The sequence below is a fragment of the Taeniopygia guttata genome, chromosome 19 (genome assembly GCF_048771995.1).
Source record: "Taeniopygia guttata chromosome 19, bTaeGut7.mat, whole genome shotgun sequence".
NCBI lineage: Eukaryota > Metazoa > Chordata > Aves > Passeriformes > Estrildidae > Taeniopygia > Taeniopygia guttata.
Genome location: NC_133044.1, coordinates 10,071,997 through 10,098,029, shown reverse-complemented (window position 1 = coordinate 10,098,029; position 26,033 = coordinate 10,071,997). Strand labels below are relative to the sequence as shown.

The 26,033-nt window shown below is 51.5% G+C and overlaps 1 protein-coding gene across 5 annotated transcripts in view; it reads left to right on the top strand.

Annotated features, from left to right (window-relative positions):
• CALN1 (calneuron 1) overlaps window positions 1-20,942 on the top strand; it is a 153,261-nt gene extending 132,319 nt beyond the window's left edge. For 4 of the 5 annotated variants that reach the window (XM_072937192.1, XM_072937195.1, XM_072937194.1 and 1 more), the window contains 2 exons: window positions 7,823-7,976; window positions 14,322-20,942. In XM_072937192.1, coding sequence (XP_072793293.1) covers window positions 7,823-7,976; window positions 14,322-14,449 — 282 coding nt within the window. In that variant the 3' untranslated portion in view covers window positions 14,450-20,942. 5 annotated transcript variants of the gene reach the window in all.
• The last annotated feature ends 5,091 nt before the right edge of the window (window positions 20,943-26,033 follow it).

Below are 26,033 nucleotides of genomic sequence, written 5' to 3'. Positions count from 1 at the left end.
GGCTGTCCAGGATCCCTGGCAGTGCCCAAGGCCAGGCTGGACAGGGCTGGGATCACCTGGGACAGTGGGAGGTGTCCCTGTCCTGGCAGGGATGAATTTGGAGGTCTCTCCCAGCCCAACCCGTTCTGGATTCTGTCTTGGCTGTGGCTGGTGCTGCACAGCAGCATTAGAGGCTCCCTTTGCTGCCTCATTGTTATTATTTTTCATTAAGCACACCAGCAGTGCCAAGGATGCCTCAAGTCCCCCCCAGCAGTTCTGGGTCTGCCCTGTAAAGCCTTTGTGCAGTCCTTTGTGCACTCCAGGAACAGGTCTCAATCCTGTTCCTGCTGAGGGACACGGGATTTCATATTACAGGATATCTCTGGAGATTTTTGCACAAATATTTAGCAACTATTATGTCCTACACTGAGAAATCCTGCCTCTTTTTAATTTTTTTTTTCCTGAGGTGTAAATTATTTTGGTCATTTTGAGGCTGCCACCTGCCATTTCCATGTCAGAACAGACAGCACCATCAGAGCAGTTTTACCTCAGCCCACTGCTGGATTTAGCCCAGGACAGGAATCCATGAGAATTCCAGATTTGGGGGGGGAGGCAGAAGATGGTTGGTGCCAGATGGGAATTTTCAGCTTTAGCCTCATTAGCTGTGAGGAGTTTGCTGCCCCAGAGGCTCCTCCAAGCCTGCCAGGAGGTCAGGAAGGTGCAGCCCTCATTAGGGATTCCCTTTGATTAGGATCAGCCTGGCAGCCCTAAACCCACACCACAGAAATTGTTTGGGGCCTCTTAATTTGTGCTGCAGCCCCTGAGCATCCTCTAATTTAAAAACCACCAAACCACCACTTCTCCGTGGTTTGCTAAACGATTTCAAGTTAATTGAATGAGGCCAGCATGAATATTCCTGCTGTGTTTGCTGGGGAGGTGGTGCCTGTCAGGGGGCCTATTCCTCTCAGCCCAGTTTAAGAACCATTAGATCCCAGCTGGGAAGTGGAGGCACATCCAAAAACCCTTTCCCTGCTTAAATCATCACCCCAAAATTAATCTGGATCTAGGAAAGGCTGGGAGCAGCCTCACCAGGGGGTGAGACCAGCAGAGGGAATGACATCTCCAGGGTGGGAATGACATCTCCAGGGTGGGAATGACATCTCCTGGGTGGGAATGACAACTCCAGGTTTGTTCTTGGATGGAAAAGCGATTCCAGCAGCATTTCCCATCTTCCAGAGCCAAATGTGTCCCCGTGGGCTCCTGGCAGACACGTGGGGGCCACACCAGCCCTGTCCCAGGTGTCACAGCAGCTTTAAGGGATGCTCCAAACCCCACTGAGTATTGAGGAATATCCCAAGGGAAGGGATCCCCAAGCACCATCGAGTTCAGCTCCTGGCCCTGCACAGGACAGCCACAAAATGCCCCATCCCTGGGAGCAAGGGGGTGTTGGAGCCCAGCCCGGAGCAGGATGGGACACCAGAGATCCCTGGGGAATGCCAGGGGTGTTCCCTGCTGATCCCGTGTGGGGATGGGATGGGATGGGATGGGATGGGATGGGATGGGATGGGATGGGATAATGGGATAGGATGGGAATGTGATGGGATGGGGATAGGATAATGGGATGGGGATGGGATAATGGGATGGGATAATGGGGATGGGATGGGGATGGGATAATGAGATGGGATGGGGCAATATGATGGGGATGGGATAATCGTATAGGGTAATGGGATGGGATGGGATAATGGGATAGGATGGGGATGGGATAATGGGATGGGGATGGGATAATGGGATGGGATGGGGACGGGATAATGGGATGGGATGGGGATGGGATAATGGGATAGGATGGGGATGGTATAATGGAGATGGGATGGGGATGGGATAATGAGATGGGATGGGATAATGGGATAGGATGGGGATGGAATAATGGGATGGGGATGGGATAATGGGATGGGATGATGGGATGGGGATGGGATAATGGGATGGGGATGGGATAATGGGATGGGATGGGATGGGATAACACCATGCAGGGAGGGCAGGGCTCTCAGTGCTGGGATTCAGCCCCAGCCAGGATGGGACCGTGTCTTGCCCACATCTCCCTCCCACACCAAGGAGGGGATAATCCATCATGGGTGGAGCGCTGCTCCCTCTTGCCGGCTGGGAGGGGCTTGGAGAGGGATGTGCCTGGACATTTGGAAACTATTTCATAGGTCCCATTTATACATATATATGTATTTGTTTTGTGTGTGTGTACACAATTTATACTTTAACATTTATTATCATCATATCCCAGAGTGGTTTGGCTTAGAAGAAACCTTAAGACCATAAAGTTTTAAACACTTGCCATGGGCAGGGACACCTTCCCTAGCCCAGAGTGCTCCAAGCCCCATCCAGCCTGGCCTTGGGCACTGATCCAGGGTCAGCCACAGCTGCTCTGGGCACCCTGTGCCAGGGCCACCCAAATTCCACCCCAATATTGCATTTACCCTTGCCCTCTGGCAGTGGGATCCATTCCCTGTGTTCTGTCCCTCCATGCCTTGTCCAAAGTCTTTTTTTATCTTCCTTGTTGGCTTCTTCAGGTCCTGGAAGGCCACAGTGAGATCACCCCAAACCTTTTCTCCTCCAGGCTGAACAATCCCAACTCTCCCAGCCTTTCCCAGCCTCTCCCAGCACAGGAGAGGTGCTTCATCCCTCTAAGTAACATTTACTATTACTATTACCATTACCATTACCATTACCATTACCATGACTATTACTACTACTACTATCAATATCAATATCAATATCAATATCAATATCAATATCAATATTAATATTGTGTAATAACAACAGTGACCATAATAGTAGTAATAATAAAAACAACAATAATAATATATAATAAGACAATACTTTTCTCCATACAAATACATCTGTACACGTGCAGAAAGCCCAAAGCTGCTCTGCAGACTCCAGGTGGTTTTGTGTGTTTGTGGCAGTGTGGGCAGAGCCCCTCTGGGATCCTTCAAGCCATGCAGAAGGTCTGAGGGGAGAACAAGGGCCTTGTTTGTTACTCAGAGATTGTCCAGGGCTGCCCTGAAGAAAAGATCAGTGGAACACGGACACGGGGCTTTAGGCCATGCTTGGGGTCACTGCAGATATGGTGCTTTGTGCCTGGTTTAGTGCTGGAATTGGGGTCAGGCCCATGCCTGGACTCAAGGATATTTTCCAGCCTAAATGATTCACTGTTTCTTTGGGGTTGCAGAATTGATTTCCAGACCATGAGACAATCCTGCTCCACCTGGAGCCCTCAACAGCTCCAGCTGACCCTTCCAAGTGGTTTATGTAGGAAAATAAACCTAAAATAAACCTGGGTCTAAGTGCTCTCCCAGCTAAACCCTCCCTGCCAGAGCAGCCTGTCCCACCTCTTTAAAAGACCCTGCAGGTCCTCAGAGTGGCCCTGCTCCTGTCACTGCAGGGTCCCCTTGACCTCAGCCCCCTGCAGGGCAGCAAGGCCACCCTGGGATTCCAGAGAGAAGCCTCCCATTCTTTTGTTTTAAAGCTGAGCTGACATTAAATGATCAGAAATGCTATTCCAGCATTTAACCTCTTCCCACTTCCTGCACGGAGCAGAGGAGCCTGGGCCAGGTAGGACACAGAACTCCCTGGGAATGGGGCTCTGCAGGCGAGGCAGACACAAATCTGGGACATTTCCACTGGGGAGACTCAAGGAACTGAGGTAGGGAATCATTTCCTGCAGGAATTTTAAGTCATGCTAGATTGGACCAGGTCCACTTTCCCTTCCAGATGTCTCATGGGACAACACCCTCCAGCCTCAGGGGTCCCTCGGGAGCTGCAGTGCCCAGTTCTGGTGCTCTCCACAGCTCCCACTCCCAGCAGCACCTGGAGTTTGTGTTTCACTGCTCACAGCAAATATCTCACAAGCAGCTCCATTGATTTCTCCTAATTACAAATCCTATAGAAAGTTTCCAGCTTGCCACAGTCCCCATTTTCCTCCCCACGGAGTCAATAAAAGTTAAGAGTTGCTCCCTGGTTCCTGTCACTGCCACAATAAAACCCAGAGTAATTGAAAAGTGAATCAGGGAAATTGCTGGGTTGGAGAGCAGGGATAATTGGAATTACTTGGGAGCTCAAGCAGAGCTTGTCCCTGCCCGCCCCGAGCTGGAGCCACCCTGGGCACTCTGACAGAGCTCAGGGAGGGTGGCTGTCCTGCAAGGAGCAAAGCAGAGACCAAAAATCACTGCATAAATTCACAGATTGACAGAGTGTTCTGAGTTGGAAGGGACCCCCAAAGATCGAGTCCAGCTCCTATGAGACAGCGAGGGTGATTTTGAATCCCATCTGAGGTTGTTCCACTTCCTAAAGGATACAAACGACAACAAAACAAGTTAAAAAGATAATTTCTCTCTCCATTAGCATAACATTTGAGATGCAGCAGCAGCTGAACATTTGTCAAGAGAACGATTCCTTCCCTCCAGACAGATTTTAGCTGGAACAGGAAGACCCCAAACCCCTCAAGTCATTACTGCGGGCACAATCTGAGGATGAGCTGGTCCCCACAGCTGTGCTTGTGCTCCAGCCTGGAGCAGAGGCAGGAGCACAGGAGACTCTGAAAAGGCTTTTTAGTGGCAATGCTGAGAGGGAGAGCAGCAGAGACTGAGAGGCTGAGGGAGCTGGGGCTGTGCAGCCTGGGGAAAGGGGCTGGTGGGACCCCAACCCCTGCCAAGGTCTGGAGGGGACACAGGGAAGGCAGAGAGGGACCCTGCACCAGGAGCTGGAGGGACAGGACACAGGGAGTGGCTCCCACTGCCAGAGGACAGGGTTGGATGGGATATGGGGCAGGAATTGTTCCCTGGGAGGGTGGCACAGGGTGCCCAGAGCAGCTGTGGCTGCCCCTGGATCCCTGGCAGTGCCCAAGGCCAGGCTGGACAGGGCTGGGAGCAGCCCAGGACAGTGGGAGGTGTCCCTGCCATGGTAGGGGTGGCACTGGGTGGGATTTAAAGTCCTCCCAACCCCACCCATCCTGGGATTCTCATTGCTCCTGAGCTGCTCAGCCTGCGGATTTCTTCCCTGACCTCTGCTCATTGCTCAGGTGCAAAATCATTCATCCTCCAAGGGATTAATGAAGGAAAATGAGTGCACTTGGCTTAAGCTGGGCCCGGCAATATGCGCATCCCTCCCTGTGTGTGCAGGCAGATTTGCACACATCCCTCTGGTTTTATCCAGCAGCCACAGAAACACCAATTTCTCCAATTCCCTTCACTCATTTCCTGCACCATCCCAGCCCTGCTGTAGGAAACGTGCAGGGAAGTGGAGAGCAGGGACAAAGTTCTGGCTCTGTCCACATGAAAAGCATTTCTGTGAACAGCAGGGCTGATGGGTTTGGTTTTTCTGCTGTCCTTGTTCCTCAGGGGTTCAGCTAAAAATAGTGAGAGCCCCATTGTCACCAGTGGCTCCTTGGTGCCCAGTTCAAAGCTGGGCTGCAAACCCCCCTGGGATTTAATCACCAATTTCCACCCTGCTTTGTTGTGCATGAACAAATCTCACCAGCCCTGCTCTGCTGTCTTTAATGTTGAAAAGGGAGCAGCTGTGCTCTTCACATCCTGTTCCATGACAAAAAGCGTTTCTCCTGGCAACTGAAGGTGTGGAAATTTGGGATAATTCCTCTGGTTGCCTTGCAGCAGTGTTGGGGGTGTTGCTGGAGGTTTGCAGGGGGCAGTGAAGCTGCCCAGGGTTCCCAGCCCTCCTGGGTGGCTTCCTGCAGTGCTGATTGCATGGGGGTAAATCCAAGGATTTCTCACCCAACACCCCATCCTGCATTCCTTTGGAGTCTTCATCCTGGGCAACTCCAACCTGAAACTGAGCCCCAGCAATGCCAACCCCACAATTCCATCCCCATTGTCCCTTCCTGCCTGCAGGAGCAGCCCCTCAGCATCTGGTGACCCCTTTCCATCTCATCAGGGCTGATGTTCAACCTCTCCTGGAATTCTCTTCCAGTTCCTGCCTCAGGGACAATTCTGGAGGCCAGTACAAATCTGGCCTGTGCTGTACTTTGTGGGTTTGGTTTTTCTGCCTTCAGGGAATCAAAATCACAGAAAGGCTTGGGGTGGCAGGGACCTCAAAGCGCCTCCAGTGCCACCCCTGCCATGGCAGGGACACCTCCCACTGTCCCAGGCTGCTCCCAGCCCTGTCCAGCCTGGCCTTGGGCACTGCCAGGGATCCTGGACAGCCACAGCTGCTCTGGGCACCTGTGCCAGGGCCTGCCCACCCTCACAGGGAACAAGTCCCAATTCCCAATATCCCATCCATCCCTGCCTCTGGCAGTGGGGGGCCATTCCCTGTGTCCTGTCCTGCCTGGTTTGTCCTTTTCTCCCCAGGCTGGGGAAGGAAGGAAGGAGAATTTCCTGCTGCATCTCCACTCTCCCAGCAGAAGTAGCTGTGAGCTGGCATTGCCCTCCCTCCACTGGGGCATTGAGCCAGAGGGGTTTGGCCTTTCTGGGTGTCCCGAGGGTGGCTCAGGTGGGTGGAGGAGCCCTGGAGGGCTCTGGTTGCTGTGCCCAAACCCTGCTGGGGCTGTGGGGCTTCACTTCGAGGCGCTCGACAGAGGAGGAGCTTCTGCAGCACTCAGAAAAACTCTTCGTGGCTTGGAACATTTCCATCCTTCTTTCCAAAACTCAGAGAGACTCTGTGTCAGAATCTGAGGTATTGATGATTCCGAGATTGTAGAAAGTCTCTGTCTTTCAGCCCCACTGCCAAAGCAGAAGCCATAATTGGTCTGTGCTGGTTTCAAGGTTGTTTATTCTGTTTATCTCTACCATGTTCTGCTGCCCTGCCACAGCTCTGTCCTGCAGGGCAGCGTGTGGGGCTCTGCCCTCAGTGGGATGGTACAAACATTAAATACCACAAACTACCTGTGCTGGATTTACAATAACGTGCCAATATCTGTTACCTACGTTGGACAGTGTGTCCCCAGCCTGAACCAACAGAAAAATGCCAACACCACAGTGAAACATGGAGGGCATGAAGAAGAAGAAAAAGGACAAGACACACCCAATTTCCTCCATCTTGTCCCCTTTGGACCCCTAATCTAGAATCCTAAAATTTTACTTTTGCACCCATGCCACACTTAATTATTACTCATATCAAACACTCAGAGCTGGTAATTCATCCTGTAAGATTGAAAACTCTTTTCCATGGACAGAGATCACAGCCAGTGTCTCTGGGGGCTCTGTCCAGGGGGGTTCCTGACCCCTGCCAGGGTCCCAGACCTGCCAGGGCAGCCAGAGGAAAGCCCTGGATTCCCACATCTCTGCTCCCCTGGCACTGCACAGCAGCCATGGTGTGTCTCCTCTCTGCTGCACCATTAGCAGGGATTAATTAACACCACAAACTGCATGTGTCCAATGTCCTGCTGGGGCAAAATGTTCTCATTCAGCAGGAATTGTGAGTTTAACACTTGGTTGGTGTGAGAGCAGCACTTCCTACTGGATCCAGAACAGAATTCTGCTGCGAGGGAAGTGTCCTCTGCTTGTTCCTCCCACCCAGACACAACTGGGGGGTTAGGAATGTAAAAAAGGGGACAGAAACAGGGTTGTGGCTCATGGGAGGTGGTTTTCTCTTTGTTGGGATGGACTGGATTGCTGCCTCTCCAGCCTGGATGCCATCCCTGGCAAGGGCTGGGTTTCTCTGCTGCTCCACCAGTGCCAACACGCATTTAGAGCACTGCCTGTCAGAGTGAAACCAGCCCCAAAGAGCACAAAGCCATGCTGAGCTGTTGAAATGAGGCTGATAAAGGCTGAGCTGGGGACTGTGGCCCCATCCCTGGGTGTAACTGGGCTGTCTCCCACAGTTTGACATGCAGAGGATAACGCTGGAGGAGCTGAAGCACATCCTGTACCACGCCTTCCGCGACCACCTCACCATGAAGGACATCGAGAACATCATCATCAACGAGGAGGAGAGCTTGAACGAGAACTCTGGCAACTGCCAAACGGAGTTTGAAGGTGAGAGAGGAGGCCCATGGGTTCCTGTTCAATTATCCCATCCCATTATCCCATTATCCCATCCCATCCCATCCCATCCCAATCCCATTATCTGTGTCTGTAAAACTCGCTCTGGTCCTGGTGCCTGGGGTTGCCAGGGAGTTATTTTGGAGTGAGGAGCAAGGACACACAGAGAGCTCAACAGCTGCCCTCAGACTTGTTCCATCCCTCAGCAAAGCTGATCCTTGTCCAGGGACAAAGGATGAAGCACTGAGGGTTCCCCTCTCTCTGGTGGGATGCAGGCAGAGGGATGTGCTGAGGTCAGTGTCTAGGCCAGGCTGAATTTCCCTACAGAAACACCTTGATTTCCCTCATCCCACCTTGGAAAGACTTTCTTGGCACTGGCAAGGCCCTAACAAGCCGTGTTGGGCTTCTCCAGTTTTCTGCTGAGCTCCCAGGGGCGAGTCCTCGGCACCACTGTAACACCAGCAGTGAGCAAGGGGGTGCTGCCATGGCCTGCTGCTCTGGGGACCTTTTGCTCTGAGCTGCCAGGACCTGCAAACCCAAGGGCTGAGCAGTGCTTGGAGGCACCCAGAGAAGGGGAAACATCTCCTTCCTTTGGCAGAGCCACAGGGGATCAGGAATTGGGATCAGAACTGGCACCTACAGTAAATTTTGCACTTGGACAGGGCTGACACTGGCAAAGACATTCCCCATTTTTAGCCACCTCAGAAGAAGCATTTTCATTTCCTTGGCCAGAGGAAGTCACACTGCTCTGAAGTGTTGCTGCTTAGAGCAACCAAAGAGGTCCTGGTTGTTCAGACTGTGGCTGCCCCTGGATCCCTGGCAGTGCCCAAGGCCAGGCTGGACGGGGCTTGGAGCAGCCTGGGACAGTGGGAGGTGTCCCTGCCCATGGAATGAAATGGTTTTTAGGTTCTCTTCCAACCCAAACTGTTCTAAGATTCCATGAAATTATCCCAAGTGCAGAAGAGCCCAGGGAAATGGAGCAGAGAAGCTCAGAGTTTGTGCCCTGGTGGAGCCACTGCATTTCCCACCCAGCAATCCCACTTTAGACCATTTGGGGGGAATTGTGACATTCTGTGGGGTCAAACAGCTCTGAAAGGGCACCAGGCAGAGACAAAAAGCAGAGGATGAAAATATAGCCCAGTCCTTGGCCTGGCTAATGGATGGGATGCAGCAGCTCCATTCTCACCCTCACCTCTGTCCAACAGGGCAGAGAAGCTAGAGGAGCACAGCTGAATTTTAAAACACCTGCAGGAGGGAAGCAGAAGCAGCAGCACTCTCCAAATCAGGCCAAGCAACAATTTTTGTGTTCCTCCTGGAGAAGAGCGAGAGGAAGAGATGTTTCTCCCTTGCCTGGAGCTGTTGGTGCCCACTGACATGCTGATCTCTGGGGACAGGAGCCAGCTGTCACTGCTGCAGAGTTTTGGGAGCTTGGCTGAACCATCCCAGAAAAAAAAAACCTGCGTCCCTAATGCTCAGCATCTCATTTTGGAAGCTCCAGTTTCCAAAAGTGCAGCAGGAACAGCTTTTCTCGTGGGATGTTTTGGCATTGCTGGTGCCAGGCAGAACCTAGAAGGAAAACAGACCCTTTTTTTAGATGTTGGGAACACACACAAATCCAGCAGGGAATAAAGATCAGCTTGAACTATCAACAACGGGGCAAAGTTTTGCTCCAGGTCCCGGTGGAAGGGGACAGGTCTGGTCTGGCAGCTGTGACAGGAGCATTTCTGCCAGGAAGGGACAGGTTGTGTCCCTGCAGCTCTCCAGGAATGACCAGTGCCCTCAGAGTTCCCAGTTCCCAAACACCAGGATCCCTACAGGATTCCAGAGCATGTCATGGATTGTGGCACCTCCTGGGATGTGTCCCTGGGGTCACTCACTTCTAATTAGTGCACTGAAGGTGATGCTTTTTGGGTAGAACTCCTTCAGTTTAATTTAGGTGCCACCTTGGGGTGAGCTGAATTGTACCCTAAAAGAACTCTATTTATTAATTCAACTCCTCAAATAGCAATTCAAATATTCCTTTCACCTCCCATCTGTCATTCACCCTGCTGAAAGGCCTTTAATTCTGGGGAGGAATGAAACCAAGATGAGCCCCAGTGGCTTTCACTGGGATCTCCTAAGGGAGCAGAGAGTTCCAGGAGCAGCTTGGTGAAAGGGAATGTCCACTCAGTGTCACCTTTGGGTGTGTTCTTGGATCCCAGACCGGCCCCAAACCCTTCTCCTCCTGTGGGCAGAGACATTCTCCTTCTCCACACTTGGACATTCCCCTTCTCCACACCTGGCTGAGCTGCTCAGGTGCTGTTGTACAGGTAATATGACCACCAGTACAAAGCCACGAGGTTTCTGCCATACAGTTATGCCATTATGGGACAATAAGGTCTTTATGACCGTGAAATCTTCTATCAGTGTCAATGTGGATGACAGACCTTGCACCTCTCACCACACAGCTTACCCCAAATACAATATTTGTATTAGAGTCAGGGCCAAGTCCAGGATTTCCTCAGCTCCCTCTGAACACTGAAGTCATTTGCAGGATGTCACATCCAGGGGAAGGACACGCCCAGGGCAGAGGCACAGCTCTGTCCTCAGCTTTATCTCTGTTTTTATCAGCACTCAGGGCAGGACAGTGAAGGCTGTGAGATTTCCTGGGACACAGGAAAAGGACAATTTGCTGTGCTCCCAGAGATTTACAGCCCAGCAGCCTTCTCCTTGATCCAGCAGTCAGGACAGAGCTTTGGCACAGGAGTGTCAGTGGTGACAGGACTGCCAGGGGGGTCCCACCCTCAGCCATGACCCTCAGCTCCATGGGGTGCAGCCAGCAGCTCCTCCCTGCCCCCTCTGTCCTGCTCAGCTCGCTTTGGGGATGACAAACTGATCTGTTCAACCAAAAATAACTCCAGGCAGCCAGAGCAAGCCACCATCACTCACCTGTGGCAGGGCTGGGACAGGGCACTATAAATACCCTGCTGTGTCCTTGTGAGGAGCTGTTCTCCTGCAGGAGAGAAGGCTCCAGTGCTGGGAGCACATCCCAAACCCACCGTGGGCATCCTGACCTGGAAACAGCCTGGCCCCATTAGCCAAATTCCTGCTGGAGGAGTTCTGGGGCTGTGGTCTGTGCCAGGGGGGGAGTTCTCCTCACCAGCCTGTCCTGGGACTGTGGAGAAGATGAAGAACGACCCAGCCTTGATTTGCCTTTGCCTCGTGAGGTCTGATGGATGTTGGAAGCCTCTGGGTTGCTCTTCCCCCTAAGGAGGGTTGAGGATTTCTCCAGAGGAGCCTCAGGCTCTGCCCATGTCCAATGAACCAACCACCATCCAACCCCTGGCGTGTCCCGTGGATGGCAAAAGCTCCCAGTGCACCCAAATGTTGGCATCCAGCCCTGGGGCAGTGCCAGCTGTGGGAACCAGCAGGAAAAGCAGATTCTGTGCCCCGAGATGATGGGTTTAGAGAGAGGAGAGAACTGAGGGCACACCCTCCCCGGTAAGCAGGGGTGGTTAAATGGAACTTCAAGAGGGCAGCAGGTAGGGAAGAATTCCAGGAATCAGGACATCAGGAGCTCCAGCTCCTCTGGCTCCCTGTGGATTCCAAGGGAGCAGGGCAGTGCTGGTACCCATCTCCTTCCTGGAGCCATTCCCAGCCTACAGCAAGAGGGTCTGGCTGGGCCTTCAGCCACTCCACAGACATTCCCCTTTCCCCCGGGGTTATTTGTAGGTAATTTGGGTGTTTGGTGTCCCTTTAGTGGGCAGAGAGCAGTAATGGGACTTCCCTGCATCCTGCTGCCTTCAGGCTCTGTTACAGAACAGAACCCTCAAGAAGTTGTTCGGTTCAGGAGCATTTCTGCAGAAACATCGAGCATGTTTTATCTTTTCCTCTGAAGAGATGAGTTTGTTATCCCAAAAAACCCTTGGCCAGCCTCAGGGGCTGTTCCCATCACCAGCCCCACCCTGACAGCAATGCTGGTGGTGTCAGTGATTTCTCTGCTGCCTGGGAGTGCTTTCAAAGTACAGAAATAAAAGGAAAATACATTCAAAAATAACTACAGCTGGGCAGGAATGAGCTTTTCAAAGCACCAGGGCATTGTGCACAAAGCCAGGGAGCCACAGCACTGATCCTGTGTGGTTTATAAAAGCCAGAGAAGGAATGCAGGAGCAGAGCAGTGCAAGCAGGGAGTGAGGAATTTGGGAGAGCTGCTGGCAGGGGGGATTTCACTGCCTGCCCAGAACACAGTGAGGCCCCACTTCCATTCCCTGCCCGGGGCAGGATGGCTCCAACCCTCCTCAAGGAGGGCTCTGTGCCCCTGGCACTGAGCTGGGGCCACTGGGAGCTGGGACTGGGGCACAGGCACTGCTGAACACCAGCCAGGGGAGGTGATGGGGGAGAAAACTGGGGTTCAAAACCCAGCATCCAGGGCTGTCTGTGCAGTAAGGTTCAAGGCTGGATCAGAACGAGGGGATTTTCCACGAATTCTAAAAATATTCTCCTTTCCAGCTTCCCAAATGTGTGCACCTGCAGCCTGTCCTTGGCTGCATTTAGGTTTGTTTTGGGGTTGTTTTCAACAGTCTGAAAGCTTCCTGTCATCACAAGACCATCCATGAGGAGAAGGTGACAGGGACATCCCTTCCCAGGGCAAAGGAAGCCCAAAGAGCAAAGCAAGGCCCAGAGCAGGCAGGCAGAGCTGTCCATCCCGGGTGGGATGATTTCCTGGCTGTCCCTGCCTGACCTGGGCAGGCCAAGAAGGCCAAGTGCCAGGTCCTGCACTGGTTCCATGGGGCACAGAAGGAACAGAATGTCCCATGGAGCACTCCAGGCTGGGAGAGAAGGTGGAGGACAGGTGGCAAAGGGCCTGGGGGTGCTGGTGCCAGTGGCTGGACATCAGCCCAGGTGTGCCCATGGTGGCCAAAAAGGCCAGTGACACCTGGGCTGCACCAGGACCAGGGCAGGATTTGTCCCCTCTGCTGGCACTGCTGAGGGCACACCTCAAACCCTGGGGGCAGCCCTGGACAATGCAGACCCTGGGGGGCTGGGGTGTGTCCAGGGCAGGGAACTGAGCTGGGAAGGGGCTGAAGGAGCCCCAGGAGCAGCTGAGGCAGCTGGAAAGGGGCTCAGCCTGGAGAAAAGGAGGCTCAGGGGAACCTTGTGGCTCTGCACAGCTCCTGCCAGGAGGGGACAGCTGGGGGGGTCGGGCTCTGCTCCAGGGAACAGGGACAGGAGGAGAGGGAACGGCCTCAGGCTGGGCCAGGGCAGGTTTAGATTAGAAAATAGGAACAATTTCTTCACTGAAAGGGTTGTCCAACAGTGGTGGAATCCCCATCGCTGGGAGTGTCCAAGAAGTGTGGATGTGGCACTTAGGACATGGTTTAGTGGTGACCATGGTGGTGGTGCTGGGTGATATTTGGGCTGTTCCAGCCATCACCACCCTCGCATTGCCTGGGGGAACCTTCAATCTCCACAGTGCCCCAACACCACCCGTGGCTCTGACATTCAGATGTGGGGAGGCCAAGGCAGAGTCATGAACTGACTTTATTAAGTCACAGCACGAATTCTCACTGACGAGCATAGCAAAAAGTAAAATTAAATAAAACAAGTGCTAAAAATCCCAACTCTGTCTGCTTTTTAATTGCTGATTTCATCTCTTTTGACAATTATTCTGCAAGCATTCACTTGGAAAAGTTCTTAATAAATCTGATTTGGCTTAAGCACAGAAAACCTAAAACCTAGAGAAGTTTGGAAAAGTGACTCATGTACCATGGATACTCCTGGGAATTGTCACAGTGGGGGCCTGAGTGTCATCAGAGAGCGCTTCTTGATTTTCCACTCGTTCCCAGTTGACCTGGATGAGTTGGAGGTATTCACACAAGGTTGATAATTGCTATTAAAGAACTTTAGAAACAACTTAGTTCAGACTGAAAGAGAGGAAGTTTAGGTCAGAGAGTGGGAAGGAGGGTGGGGAGGTCCTGGCACAGGTGCCCAGAGCAGCTGTGGCTGCCCCTGGATCCTGGGAAGTGCCCAAGGCCAGGCTGGATGGGGCTTGGAGCAGCCTGGGACAGTGGGAGGTGTCCCTGCCATGGGACAAAGATGAGCTTTGAGGTCACTTCCAACCCAACCCAACCCATTCTATGATTCCAACTTCACAAAGAGCTTAAAAGAAATACACAGCTAACCCCAAACATCCCTGTGAGCATTGAAAGCCATGATGAGGGAAAGGAGTTCGCGAAGGGTTGGGAAGGACCGGGATGGGCTGGTTTGGAAGTGCTGGAGGGTCGGGTGGGTTGTTTGGCAATGTGGGAACAGGAGGGAACAGAAGCCCTGCCCCGTGTGACGCCCCTCTTGTCCCCGCAGTGCACGCCCAGAAGCAGAACCGCCAGACGTGCGTGCGCAAGAGCCTCATCTGCGCCTTCGCCATGGCCTTCATCATCAGCGTGATGCTGATCGCGGCCAACCAGATCCTGCGCAGCGGCATGGAGTAGTGCTGGCACGGCTCGACAGGTCCTGGCACGCCAAGGCCGCCATGCATGCGCACCCCGGGAGAGCTCCCGCCCCGATCCCACGGCACCGACACGCGGGCACGGCCGGCGCCCGCAGCGGCAGCCGGAGCCAGCGGCGTGTCCTGTGAACCAACCGCATCCTTTTGGCAGGGACATCAAAGGGCTGTTCTAATGCTTTAAAGGTTTCGTTTCCTAATGCAATAATCCCACGTCCAGGAGTCCCGAATTATTGCTTCGAAACAGCAATGGCAGCGTGGAGGACGCTCGGATCCGGCGCTCTGCGGTTTGGAGGAGGCCCAGCCTCGTGACTTGTCCTTACCCCAGGGCCCACTGACTATCCCACGGAGCTCCCGCCGGGCCCACATTCCCAGGAAGTTGATCGTAGCATTGCCACGAGCAAGTCCCGTTCCTTTTGTTCCACGCGTTCCAGCTTCACTTTCCTTTTCCCTTATGACCATGCCATGGAGTTTACGGCATTAGAGGGGAGCTAGAGCATCCTTGTACAGTATTTTCTGAGGAAAAAAGGGGAGAATTTGCCAGCACCATACAAAATGTCTATTTTTTGCTTCATCAACTTCACCTTTGACACGAGACTGTGGGGTAGCAGGAGTCTGTTGGCCATTTTTTTCCGACTGTGAACCAGGGCTTGAGGAGCACCCCTTGTTTTCCCACCTGGGCATTGCTGAACTTGTGCAAAGTCTTCCAAGGGACTCTGCCACCACCAGTGCCAGCTAAACCTCCCTCTCCTCGGGCCTCTCTGCATATTCAATATTTCCTCTCCAGCAGTTTTATCTTTCTTCTTTATTGGTCTTCAAGAATTTTTTCCCAGGTGAAAATCCTGAGGGAAGCTTTTCCTGAGCTTTCCTCCCTTCTCCTTGCCTGCACAATTTTAATTTATTCCATTTCATGTGGCCTGGTTATGATCTGCAGTGAAACCTCCATGGCAGACATCATCCTGTGGGGGAGGTTTTATTTTCACCCACATGGTAAAGTGTTGATTTGACCAGCCAACTTCTTCATTCCCTCCCAGGATCCCTCCCACCACCCCCATCCCATGGCAGGCTCCAAAGGGGGCCATTGGAAAAGCCAAGCTCAGCAGGAGAAGAAGGAACCAAACCTGAGCCCACCCCCATGTGTTTGAAATGTGTCAGACTTCCAGATCTGGGGAGAGTTGGGTGTTTTTCCTGGAATACATTTTGGGGAGCAGCAAGAAGATGGAATGATGCAGAGCAGGGACACAACACAGGAAGTGCAAGGAACCAGGATTGCTTGGGAAGGTGTTTTTCCTTTGAAACTCGACATGAATCCATGCATTTCCCTTTGGATGAACTGTGCCCCTGGGTGCCACACCAGGACAGAGGTGATCTCCTGCCCTCCTGGGAGGGTTTTCCCAGCTGGTGATCATGGAGTGCTCCAAGGGAGGTCCATGGAGGCACTCGGGTGCTGGAGTGGGGTGGCTGTGCTGGGAGAGCTCCAGGCACCCTGAGATGTTGCTCCTGGAAGCGGAGGTGACTGTTCCCTGTGCCACAGGTGGGCCAGGAAGGCTCCCCTAGGGGTTGCACAGCCCCAGCCTCCCTCATCCCACCCTGCAGCCATTGACTTACACTGGATCCATCCCCAAAACTCATTCCAGCTCTTTCTTTTCTACTAGTCTGAGTGACAACATTTGCCTGCATTTTTAGCAGCCCAATTTAAAAATCTGCTGCTCGTTGTCCTGTCTCCCACCACCCCTTTAAACTCAAGTCACTTTTTAGTGTCTCAGTGTCCCACCTCCACCCTTTCCTGCCATTTTCCTGGTGTCCCCTCCATCCCAAAGACAACACCTTTTCCACAGCAGCTGAGTTGGATTTTTCTGCCTTTCCCAAATTCCTGCATTTCTGTTCTGCTGTGACCAATAGAGGTGAGCTGCAGAATATTCCATTAAAAAAATGATTCTGTCTCCCAGAAGATGGAGAGATTTCCATTTGCTACAGGGTAGCATCAGAATATCTGTGGGGTATTCTGGTATGGGATTCTCAGTAGTGGGGAGCCCAGACACATTTTCTGTGCAGAGCATTGCAGATAACGAATTTGGAGATCATTTTGAGGAAACTCATCCCCACTTTTAGCTCTCAGGGGTCTGTGGAAAGGTGGCAGCTGTGGGGAAAAAAAGTCTAAATGTTCCTTGCCACTGAGGAAGACTCATTTTGTCCCTAGGATTGTGCAGCTGGAGGTGGAGGGAGGGATGGGGGAGCATGGGGTGGAGCAGTGCCTCCACTGCGCCCAAACCCACAACCCCAAACCCACAACCCCAAACCAGGCATTTCCCCACCCATTTCCTCACCCACGTGCCACAAACCCCCAGCAGACTCCAGGCCCAGCAGCACCTCATGGACGATGATTGTCTGCATTCCTTGAAGCTTTCTGGAAGGCTCCAGAATTGCCTCCTGCATGCCTCATAAACCTTTTAACACTGCCATTCTCCAGCCCAACCCTTCCCCTCGCAGCTCCATTTGTAAAGCCAAACTTATAATGAATATATTGGTAAAAGCCATAGCCTGGTGTCAGTAGAGTTCATTGCACAACTCCCCACTGATTTTACTGGGTACAGGATTTTTGGGGCTTTGGGGTGTGATTTTTCTGTAGGGAACCTCACTTTTCCATTATGAATCAGGGTTATGTCTTGCCAGAGGTCTCCTTTCCCTTCCTAGAGCAGCCTTCCTCCATCTCCAGGTGTTGTGAAGAGATCCCTTCTTTAATCAGTGGCTCCTGCCAATGCAGGGTGGATCAGGCCAAGCTAATCCATCCTTTCCTTCCCTACAACCTTCCCATCCAGCAGCGCTGAATGTCTCCTACCTCCCTCCCTGGCTCCATTTATGTAACATCCATTTATCTCTTTTTTTTTTTTTTTTCCCTTCTACACAAGAGGGGAAAAATAGGGCTTTTTGCTGCTTTTACAGACAGGAGGTAAAAATAGAGCAGTAAAATTCTGATTGGAACCTGATGGCAAAAGCTGAGGGGGGAGAAAGCAGAAGAATCAAAGACATAAAAATAAAAACCCCACATCCCATACTTTAAGAGAAAAAAAAAAAAACCTATTTAAGTGCTAATTAACATACTTAAAAAAAATACCCAGACTGCAGCAGAGCTGTCAGAAAAAGCTCCAAACTTCTGCTCTTGCCAGTTCCAGGAGGATTGAAGTGTCTTTTCAGCCCTGCAGTTCTGGAGGAACAGGAGATTGCCATGGCAACCCTGGCTGTTCGTGACATGGGTGCCACCGTGGCACAGCACACACCATCCCGGACTTCCAGGGATGGGCAAACAGCTCCCAGCAGTGGGACAGGGGCTTTGCATGGATTAGGGAATTATTTGGAATTCGTGAGCAGCTCTGTTGGCTTGGCCACAAAGAACTGCGTGCAATGAAGGGGATTGACGTGCAGGGAAGGCTTTGAGAGGGACGTGATGATTTCAGCCCCAGAGAGGCTTTGGTTTCATTCAGGAGGGACTGAAATCCACTCAGCCTGAGCACTGCCTGTCCTGGGCTTGCTGAGGACTTTTTGGGAAGGTTCTCCCCGTGGGAAGGATTTGGGTTCCTGCTCCTGCAAGGCTGCACCCTGATCACCACTCGGTGACCTTGGCTTCAACCACCGGCTTTAGCAGTGACCCTGTTCCATGCCCTGGAGAAGCCAGCAGAAGGAACAGCAGCCTCACCAGTGCTGAAATAATTTGGAGGGAAGTGAATTCCAGCAAAAGCTGCTGCAGGAACCCTGCTCACCTGTCAGAGCCAAAGCCATTCCTTCAGGGCAGCCGTGAGGAAACCACAGCTGGGGAGCAGCCAGGCAGGACAGGCGCAGTGGCTTTGTCCTGGGCACGGCCAGGAGCTGAACTCCGGGTCCTTGTGGGGCCCTTCCAACTCAGGATATTCCATGAGGGTGCTGCTGGTGGCCCTGGAGAGCCAGATCCTGCTCACAGCCAGTGACAGCTGGGAGGTGTCACCTCTGGTGCCACCCATGGGAGCCTGGCCCCTCCACAAGTGCACCACTGAGGAGGAATTTCTGATCAGAAGCAATGTCAACATGATCAAAAGATTTAAATTAGGAAGGCTTGGCTTTGTTGGGACTGCACTCCTCATGCTGTGGGAGGTGATAGGGAATTAAAGAGAGTTGACAAAATAATTCTCCTTCCTGCTTGATGGGCACCCCCATATCCCCCAGTCACTGTCAGCACCTGGGACAGTGACCACAGAGCCCAGTCCAGGGCGAGCAGGACGGTGGGAGGGAGGAGCACCCCCAGCTCCCATCCCTGCTCCCCGGTGAGCCAGAGCTGAATTTCTGGGTGTAATCCAGTTCATTTGAGAGATTCCATCCCGGTTATCCAGAGGTTTCACCTGTTGGACGTGTGCAGTGGCAGGGCTGGATGTTGGTTGCTTTCATTCCAGCAGCTTGGATACCCTTCTTTATAAGCTGGGCTGAGTAAAGGGGGGTTTTAAATCCAGAACTAGGGCAGGGAGCAAGCAAAGCAAGCCAAGCTAGAAAACATTCCCAAGGCTGCCACTCTGGATGGCTGAAATCTGTTTGGATGAGCCAAGTACCCACTGGTGCTTTCTTCCATTGAAGCTTAGGAATATTTTGTCCCCCCCCCAAAAAAAATAATCTGCATCCTCCTGCCTGTTGCAGAAGAATGAAACATCTCCATCTCCTAGGAGGGGCTCCATGCCCCCAGGCAAAGGGGGACTCGAGCTTTTCCCATGGAAAACTCAGCCCCTGCACGTGCTGGGAGCTGCCAGGGCTGTCAGCACCCTGAGGTGACAGGAGCACAGCCCCCGTCAGCCCTGCATCAGCCAGGGGAGAAGCAGTGGGAGGAATGACATTAAAATCTCTAAGAATGAAGTCCCTTCTTTTACCCACCCCTGTAATCCATGATTTAGTTCCTGCTTTATGGATGAGCATTTGAAAGAAGAAAAACCAGCTCTTCTAAAATGAGAATCTGATGAAGTGTCTTTTTTTCTTGGCTCTGAATCACGCTTCCATTCCACTGATGAAGATGTACAGAACTTGCTGGGTTTCAATCTATTATTTTACCCTCCTGTTCTCTGACAGTGCAATTACATTTCCCTGGCATCACTTAAAACCTGTTCCTTTCCCAGGAATTTAATGCAGAAAAAGTTTCACCCCATTTCCATATCTTTATGTTGTTGCCTGTTATCAGGATGGGGTCTGTATTTCTCCAGTTCAAGAAGGACATTTTAGGCTGCTCTAGGAAGTGACAAAGCTTCACCAAGAGCAAGGTGGGCAGAAAATCTAAGACCATTTAAATTGAAGTATGCACCACTTGAACCTTTCCAGTGGCAAAAGTCTGTAAAACTGCTGTAATTTGGCATCTTCACTATGAAATAATTGCAGCCCCAGAAGAGGGAGAAAGGAGAAAAAAGAAATCCTCTGGATCTAGAGCTCAGCACTTGATTATGAAAGTACCACAGGGTTATTTTTTATTTTCTGTCAAGACAGACCAAAATACTTTGTAGCCTTGAAAACCATTGCTAGATGAAAGTGCCATTTCCCACCCAATTATTTCCCCAGCTGTTCCTGTCTTTGCCAACATCCCAAACCAGCAGCTGGATTTGCCCCTCTTTAGGTGAGATCCACGTTCCAGCTTTCCTTTCCCAGCTGCTCCCGTGTCTCCACCAGCCAACCAGGAGACCTTGGCAAGCTCTGGGGTGGCTTTGGGTGCCACCAGTGCTTGGGCACCTTCTGTCCCTCCTGGGGGCCATTCCGAAGGGTGCCGGGGGTGTTGTTGACATCAATCCCCAAATTCCTGCTCCATTCCCAGGGCAGCAGCCCCAGGGTGGGCTCACGTTCCTGAGCATCCCTTCCAGAGCAGCCAAAGCTCTTCCAGCTGTTTTTCCCTCAGATTTATCTGGGCTGGGCAAGGAAGGAAGAGCAGGCTGCTCATGGGCCCAGGGTCAGTCAGAAATAACTCATTAGAGTTAATTGGAATCAGCCCAGGACCCAGGCTGTTGCCATTTAATCCATAGCAGGATCTGAGGAATCTTGATTCATCTCTAGGAAGGTCTCCACTAATCCCTGTGGCTCCCTTTTGTCACCAGCTCATGTTTTTCCAGCCATTTACTGTTCATTTGTAAACTCACCGGGTTTTTTTTGGCTCGTTACTGAAAGACATGGCTTTTTAATTAAAGAAAAAACTTCACAAAGTCAGCAGCATAATAGTAAAAAGAAAAAAAAAAACCTAACAAAAAACCTTTGTATAAAATACTGTAAATATTAATATAAATTAACTGGGCATGCAACTGGAATAAATCCTATGTTATTACAAGTTATCTGAGTGTATAAAGGAGTGTATAAAGGAAAACTGAATGCCATATATATCAGCTGTTCCCTCTAACCAAACTCTACTGTAAATATATAATCTGTATAAAAATATTTTAATTTTACCATTATTTATGCAATAGAAATAAAGGTTTTTTTCTTTTGATGAAGCTTTTTTTCTTCTTTTGAAGCACTGATATTTATTCATGCCCAAGTACAAGAGCAAAAGCAAGATTTGCATAAAATATTAGGACAGAGACCCTTTATTCCTTCTGAGAGATATATGAACATTTAGGGGGGGTTATTTTGCTTTGAAAATAGATTTGCATATTTAAAAGCCTGCTACTACAGAACGAGCTCCTGTCTGGAGAAATGGGATCAGCAGTTCCAGATGCACAGGAAGCCAAAGGGAGGGGCTGAACTTCTCTTCTGGAAGGCAAAGCCACAGCTGGTCAGATCTCAGAGAGAAAGGTCAGCACTTGCTTCAAAAAAAAAAACCAAAAAACTTCCATTTTTATCCCTCCCAGAGAGCCAGAGGCTGATCCCTGAGCTCGGGTGGGCTTGGGGCACTGTTACTGCTGGGAGGAGGATGTTGAGCACAGCTTTAATCCTGACTCTGGTACTGCCAAAGCCTGAGAGCTGCTCAGTGAGGATTAACTGCACTCAGGTGTCCTGGGGAGCCCTTTGTCCCTTAAAAAATCCAGAGCTCTTCATTTCCCTGCAGCCCTTCCTCCACAGGAGCCAGCCCAGCCTGTCCTGCTGCAGGAGGTGACAGTGAGGTTCATGACTGACACCACAATACCTGGAATTTGTGCCTGAATTCTGGTTGAAAAGGGAATTTGATGTTGGCAAATCAGCTTCCCCCAGGGCCAAGCCACAGTGGCAGGATAAGGGATAGGGGAAAGTGTCCCTGCCCATGGAATGAGATGGGCTTTAAGGTCCTGTTCAGCCCAAACCATTCTGGGATCCTGTGACAGCTTGGGCCTGAGCAATTCCATGCAATTCCTGAAATCCAGGCAGGGATTGCCACTGGAGCTGTGCAGGAAATCCAAGTTTGCCAAATTTAAAGTATGAAAAGAGGCACTGCACACTCTCCTTGACCTCTCATGTCAGTGGAGAGTGTTGCAATGAATGGCCCAGGAATGAGCCTGGATTTATTACAGAAATGAATCAAATGGACTCCAGGAATTCCTGTACATTTACCATAGGAAGAATGAGCAATTGAAGGAATTCCCAGCTGGAAGGAGGAACCTGCACCCCACACTGAGAGCTGTTCTGCTGCAGGTCAGTGTGTTCAGGGCTCTCAGTAAAAGCCAGGCTTGTGCCTTGGGTTTCAGCCACCAGAGCTGCCCAGAAACTGAAATTTCCTGCTCCTACAGGAAATTTCCCTTTGCCCACCAGCCCTTGGAGAGGTGAGCACAGCTCAGTGTGACACCACCAGGAAATCACCCCTTACTGCAGGAGAAAAGCAGCTTTAAAAGAGAAAAAACACCCCACAACTGGCCTGAGCAAACTGCTTTATCTCTCCAGAGCATCCCACAAGCACAGCCATTGTCCCAGCTCCACCAAAGCCTGTTTATCTCCCTTGTCAATTTAATATTCCGCATGAATGGAGACTTGAATGGTTAGTTTGATGGAGAAAAGCAGGTGAAAACATCACCCAAATGCCCCATCCTTCAACCATGCCCCATCCTGGGTTTTTGGGGGCTGCTGCTGCTGTGGAACCAGCACTGGCACTGGGCAGGAGTGATGGTGCAGGTCTAATCCAGCTCTCGGGGAGGCAGTGGAAGCATTCCCAGACTTTGTGGGATTTGGATTAGGTCATCACACAGCACAGCACTTCACACGCTGGATCCTTGCTTTGTTTAAATGGAGCCTGGCCAAGGCCTGCAATTTCCTTACTGAAATACGAGTCCTGAAGGAAATAAATAAACCTTTCCTTACCCTGAGTGAAATTCAGGCACTCTGGCCATGGCTGGGCTCCCCAAGCTCAAACCTGCAGCAGTGTCTTGCTTTGGCCCCAAACTTTCCCCAGGCAGGTCCAGGGTGACCCAGGGACTCTCCCCTGGCCTGGGCTGATCCCAGCGTGGGCAGCAGGGCAGGGATTGGGATTCTGCCCCTGTGCCCAGGTCAGACCCCACCTGCAGAGCTGCCCTGGGGCCAGCACAGGCAGGAGCTGGAGCTGCTGGAGGAGCCCAGAGGAGGCTCCAGGATGAGCAGAGGGATGGAGCAGCTCTGCTGGGAGGAAAGGCTGGGAGAGCTGGGAATGTTCACCTGGAGAGGAGAAGATTTGGGGTGAGCTCATGGTGGCCTTGCAGGACCTGAAGATGCTGAGAGGAAACCTGGAGAGAGACTTTGGACAGCGGATGGAGGGACAGGACAAGGGGAAATGGGATCAAACTGACCGAGAATGGATTTAGGTTGGATATTGGGAATTAGGAATTGTTCCCTGGCACAGGTGCCCAGAGCAGCTGTGGCTGCCCCTGGATCCCTGGCAGTGCCCAAGGCCAGGCTGGACAGGGCTGGGAGCAGCCTGGGACAGTGGGAGGTGTCCCTGCCCTGGCAGGGGTGGAATGGGATGAGCTTTAAGGTCCCTTCCACCCCAAACCCTTCTGGGGCTCTGTGGCCCTGCAGGCTGCCTTTGTTGCTGTGATCTCACCCACTCCATTCTCGCTCTTTCCTCATTAACATCTCTAGGAAGTCTTTGCTAATGCAAATGCAGAGGCAGTGATTTATTTGGGCCGAGCCAGTTAATCCTGGCAAGACTCTCCCTTGTAAGTATAGACCAATATCATCTTGTTTTAATTGCTTCTTTCAGTGTTCCTCAACAAATCAAAAACATTTTAATTAAAAAATTCACCACGAGTATCTTCCGGATCTTTTCCCATTTGTTCTTCTTCCTACCAAAATTATCAGGACAATTGTGAAGTTCTAAAGAAAGTAATTACAGCAGATGTTGATCTCTGCTGTAGCACCAGGCTTGCTGAATGCTGCACATCAGTCCCCTGACTTCTACTTTTTTTGCAGCTTTGTGAAGCAGAAATTTCCATCCTTGGTCCTCCCTCAGAAACGAGGCTGTCTGTGTAGGAGCTGGGATTATTTAATTCCAGTTTTCAGCCAGCTGCTAAGGTTTGGGGAAATTTGGAGGGAAAAAATGGGAAGAAAAGAGGAGCTAGAATTCAGGAACTGCCAGGGATACAGGGATTTGGGACAGAACAGTAAGGGAAGGCTGACAGATGTTTTATTTTACTCTAATACCATTCCTGGGCAGAAAGGCCCTGCTCCACCATCACCTCCCCAAAAGAGAAGATGATAAATCCACTGGAAGTGGCAGTATCAGGCTAAGGATGCCAAGTGCCACGCCTGGCACGCTGCAATAAATCTCTTTTAACCCCAATTACTGCCTGAATTTCCCCTTGCCCATAATGAGCTGCTTTGGAATAAGCTGTCAGAAATAACTGCCCACGCAGTGACAGACAGCTGAGATGATCACAGGGGTGTCACTGCAGACAGGAATTAAATGCCAGTGTCAGCACATGGCCCACAACCTGCAGCAGGATGCTGGTGGTCTAGGAAAGCCAATTCTCAGCATCCTCAGTCTGCTCAGGGCCACAAAAGGAGCAGCTTTTAATTGAAGGAGCAATGTCCCCCACCCACAGGGCAAGAAAATTTTAATCCCTTTGTCGGAGGCAAAATGCCTCTAGGTCTGAGCTAAAATTATGAACAGAAAGGGATGAAACTCTGGGAGTTTTCTGGGAGCTCAAGTTGTGCAAAAGCTCCAGATCTTCTTTCTCTTTATCATGAGTTTCACAAAAAATTCAGGTCTGTGTCTCCAGCCTGGACCTTCCAGGGAGGTCTCTCTGCACTGGAGACTTCGGGCACATCCCCAGTAGGTGCAGGAATGGGCTCCACATGGTTGGGTTTGAGACATCAAAGATTGTAGAATCCCAGAGTGGTCTGCACTGGAAAGGACCTCAAAGCCCCTCCAGTGCCACCCCTGCCATGGCAGGGACACCTCCCACTGTCCCAGGTGATCCAAGCCCTGTCCAGCCTGGCCTTGGGCACTGCCAGGGATCCAGGGACAGCCACAGCTGCTCTGGGCACCTGTGCCAGGGCCTCACCACCCTCCCAGGGAACAATTCCCTGTTCCCAGTATCCCATCCATCCCTGCCTCTGGCAGTGGGAAGCCGTTCCCTGTGTCCTGCCATGACAGCTGGGACAGCAGCAGCTGAATTTCACACACACAGATTGAAGGGCAAGAGCACAAACACTGCAAATAAAACAATAAAAAGCACTGGGGGTGCTGCAAACACCCAGCACTGGGCTCTCTCTGCAGCTGGGGTCACCTTCTGTCGTCAGGGGTGATCTGGACAAGGCTTCCCTGATATCTGCACTCCTGGCACTGCTCCAGGGGCAGAGCAGAGATTCCAGAGGCACCTCAGCCCCAAGGAGAACACGATGCCACCCAGCCACCTCCCCATCCAACAAGTTCCAGCTCACAGAGTGCTTCACAGCAAAGCACCAGAACCTCCTTGAGGTGAAAGATGTCACCTGGAGGGGCTGAGAGCCCCCAGTGCTGGTGGAAGAAGGGTAATCACTGCATGTGAGGCAGGAGAACTCTCAAGTGATTGCTGTTTGCAGAGGCTGATTAAATAGAAATTAAACTCATCTGCATGTTCAGTGAGAAATGTGAATGGAATAGCAAGAGCATCCTTCCCACTGGCCTCTGGGGAGCTCATCCCTGGCCTGGCATGTCCCACTCATGGAGCTGTGGAGCTTCCTGGCCTCCACCAGCAGATTTTTGAAATTTAACTTCCAGAGAGGTGGTTTCAGATAGAGAATGAAGAAGGAATTCATCAACCTCAGGTTGCTCGTGGGGAGGACACAGTTCCCTGTTTGCTACATTCCAGCTCCTGCTGCACTCAGCTTCCCCAAGCCTGGGATGGAACAGAACAGGACAGGACAGGACAGAACAGTTCCATTTATTTCAGCTGAAATGACCTGCAACGATTTATGATCAGTCCAGCTCTGAACACTTCAGGCCTGACCAAAAGTTAAAGCAGGTTTTCAAGGGCAATTTCCAAATTCTTTCTAAACACTGACTGGCTTGAAGTATTGACCATGTCTCTGAGAGGATGAGGTGATCAGCCTGTCCTGGTGTCTGACCACCCTTTTGGTACAGAAAGGCTTCCTCGGGTTCCTGGCAATGCCCTGAGGCCTCCACAAGCCTTTGCCATGAAGTTATCACACAGACCATGGTG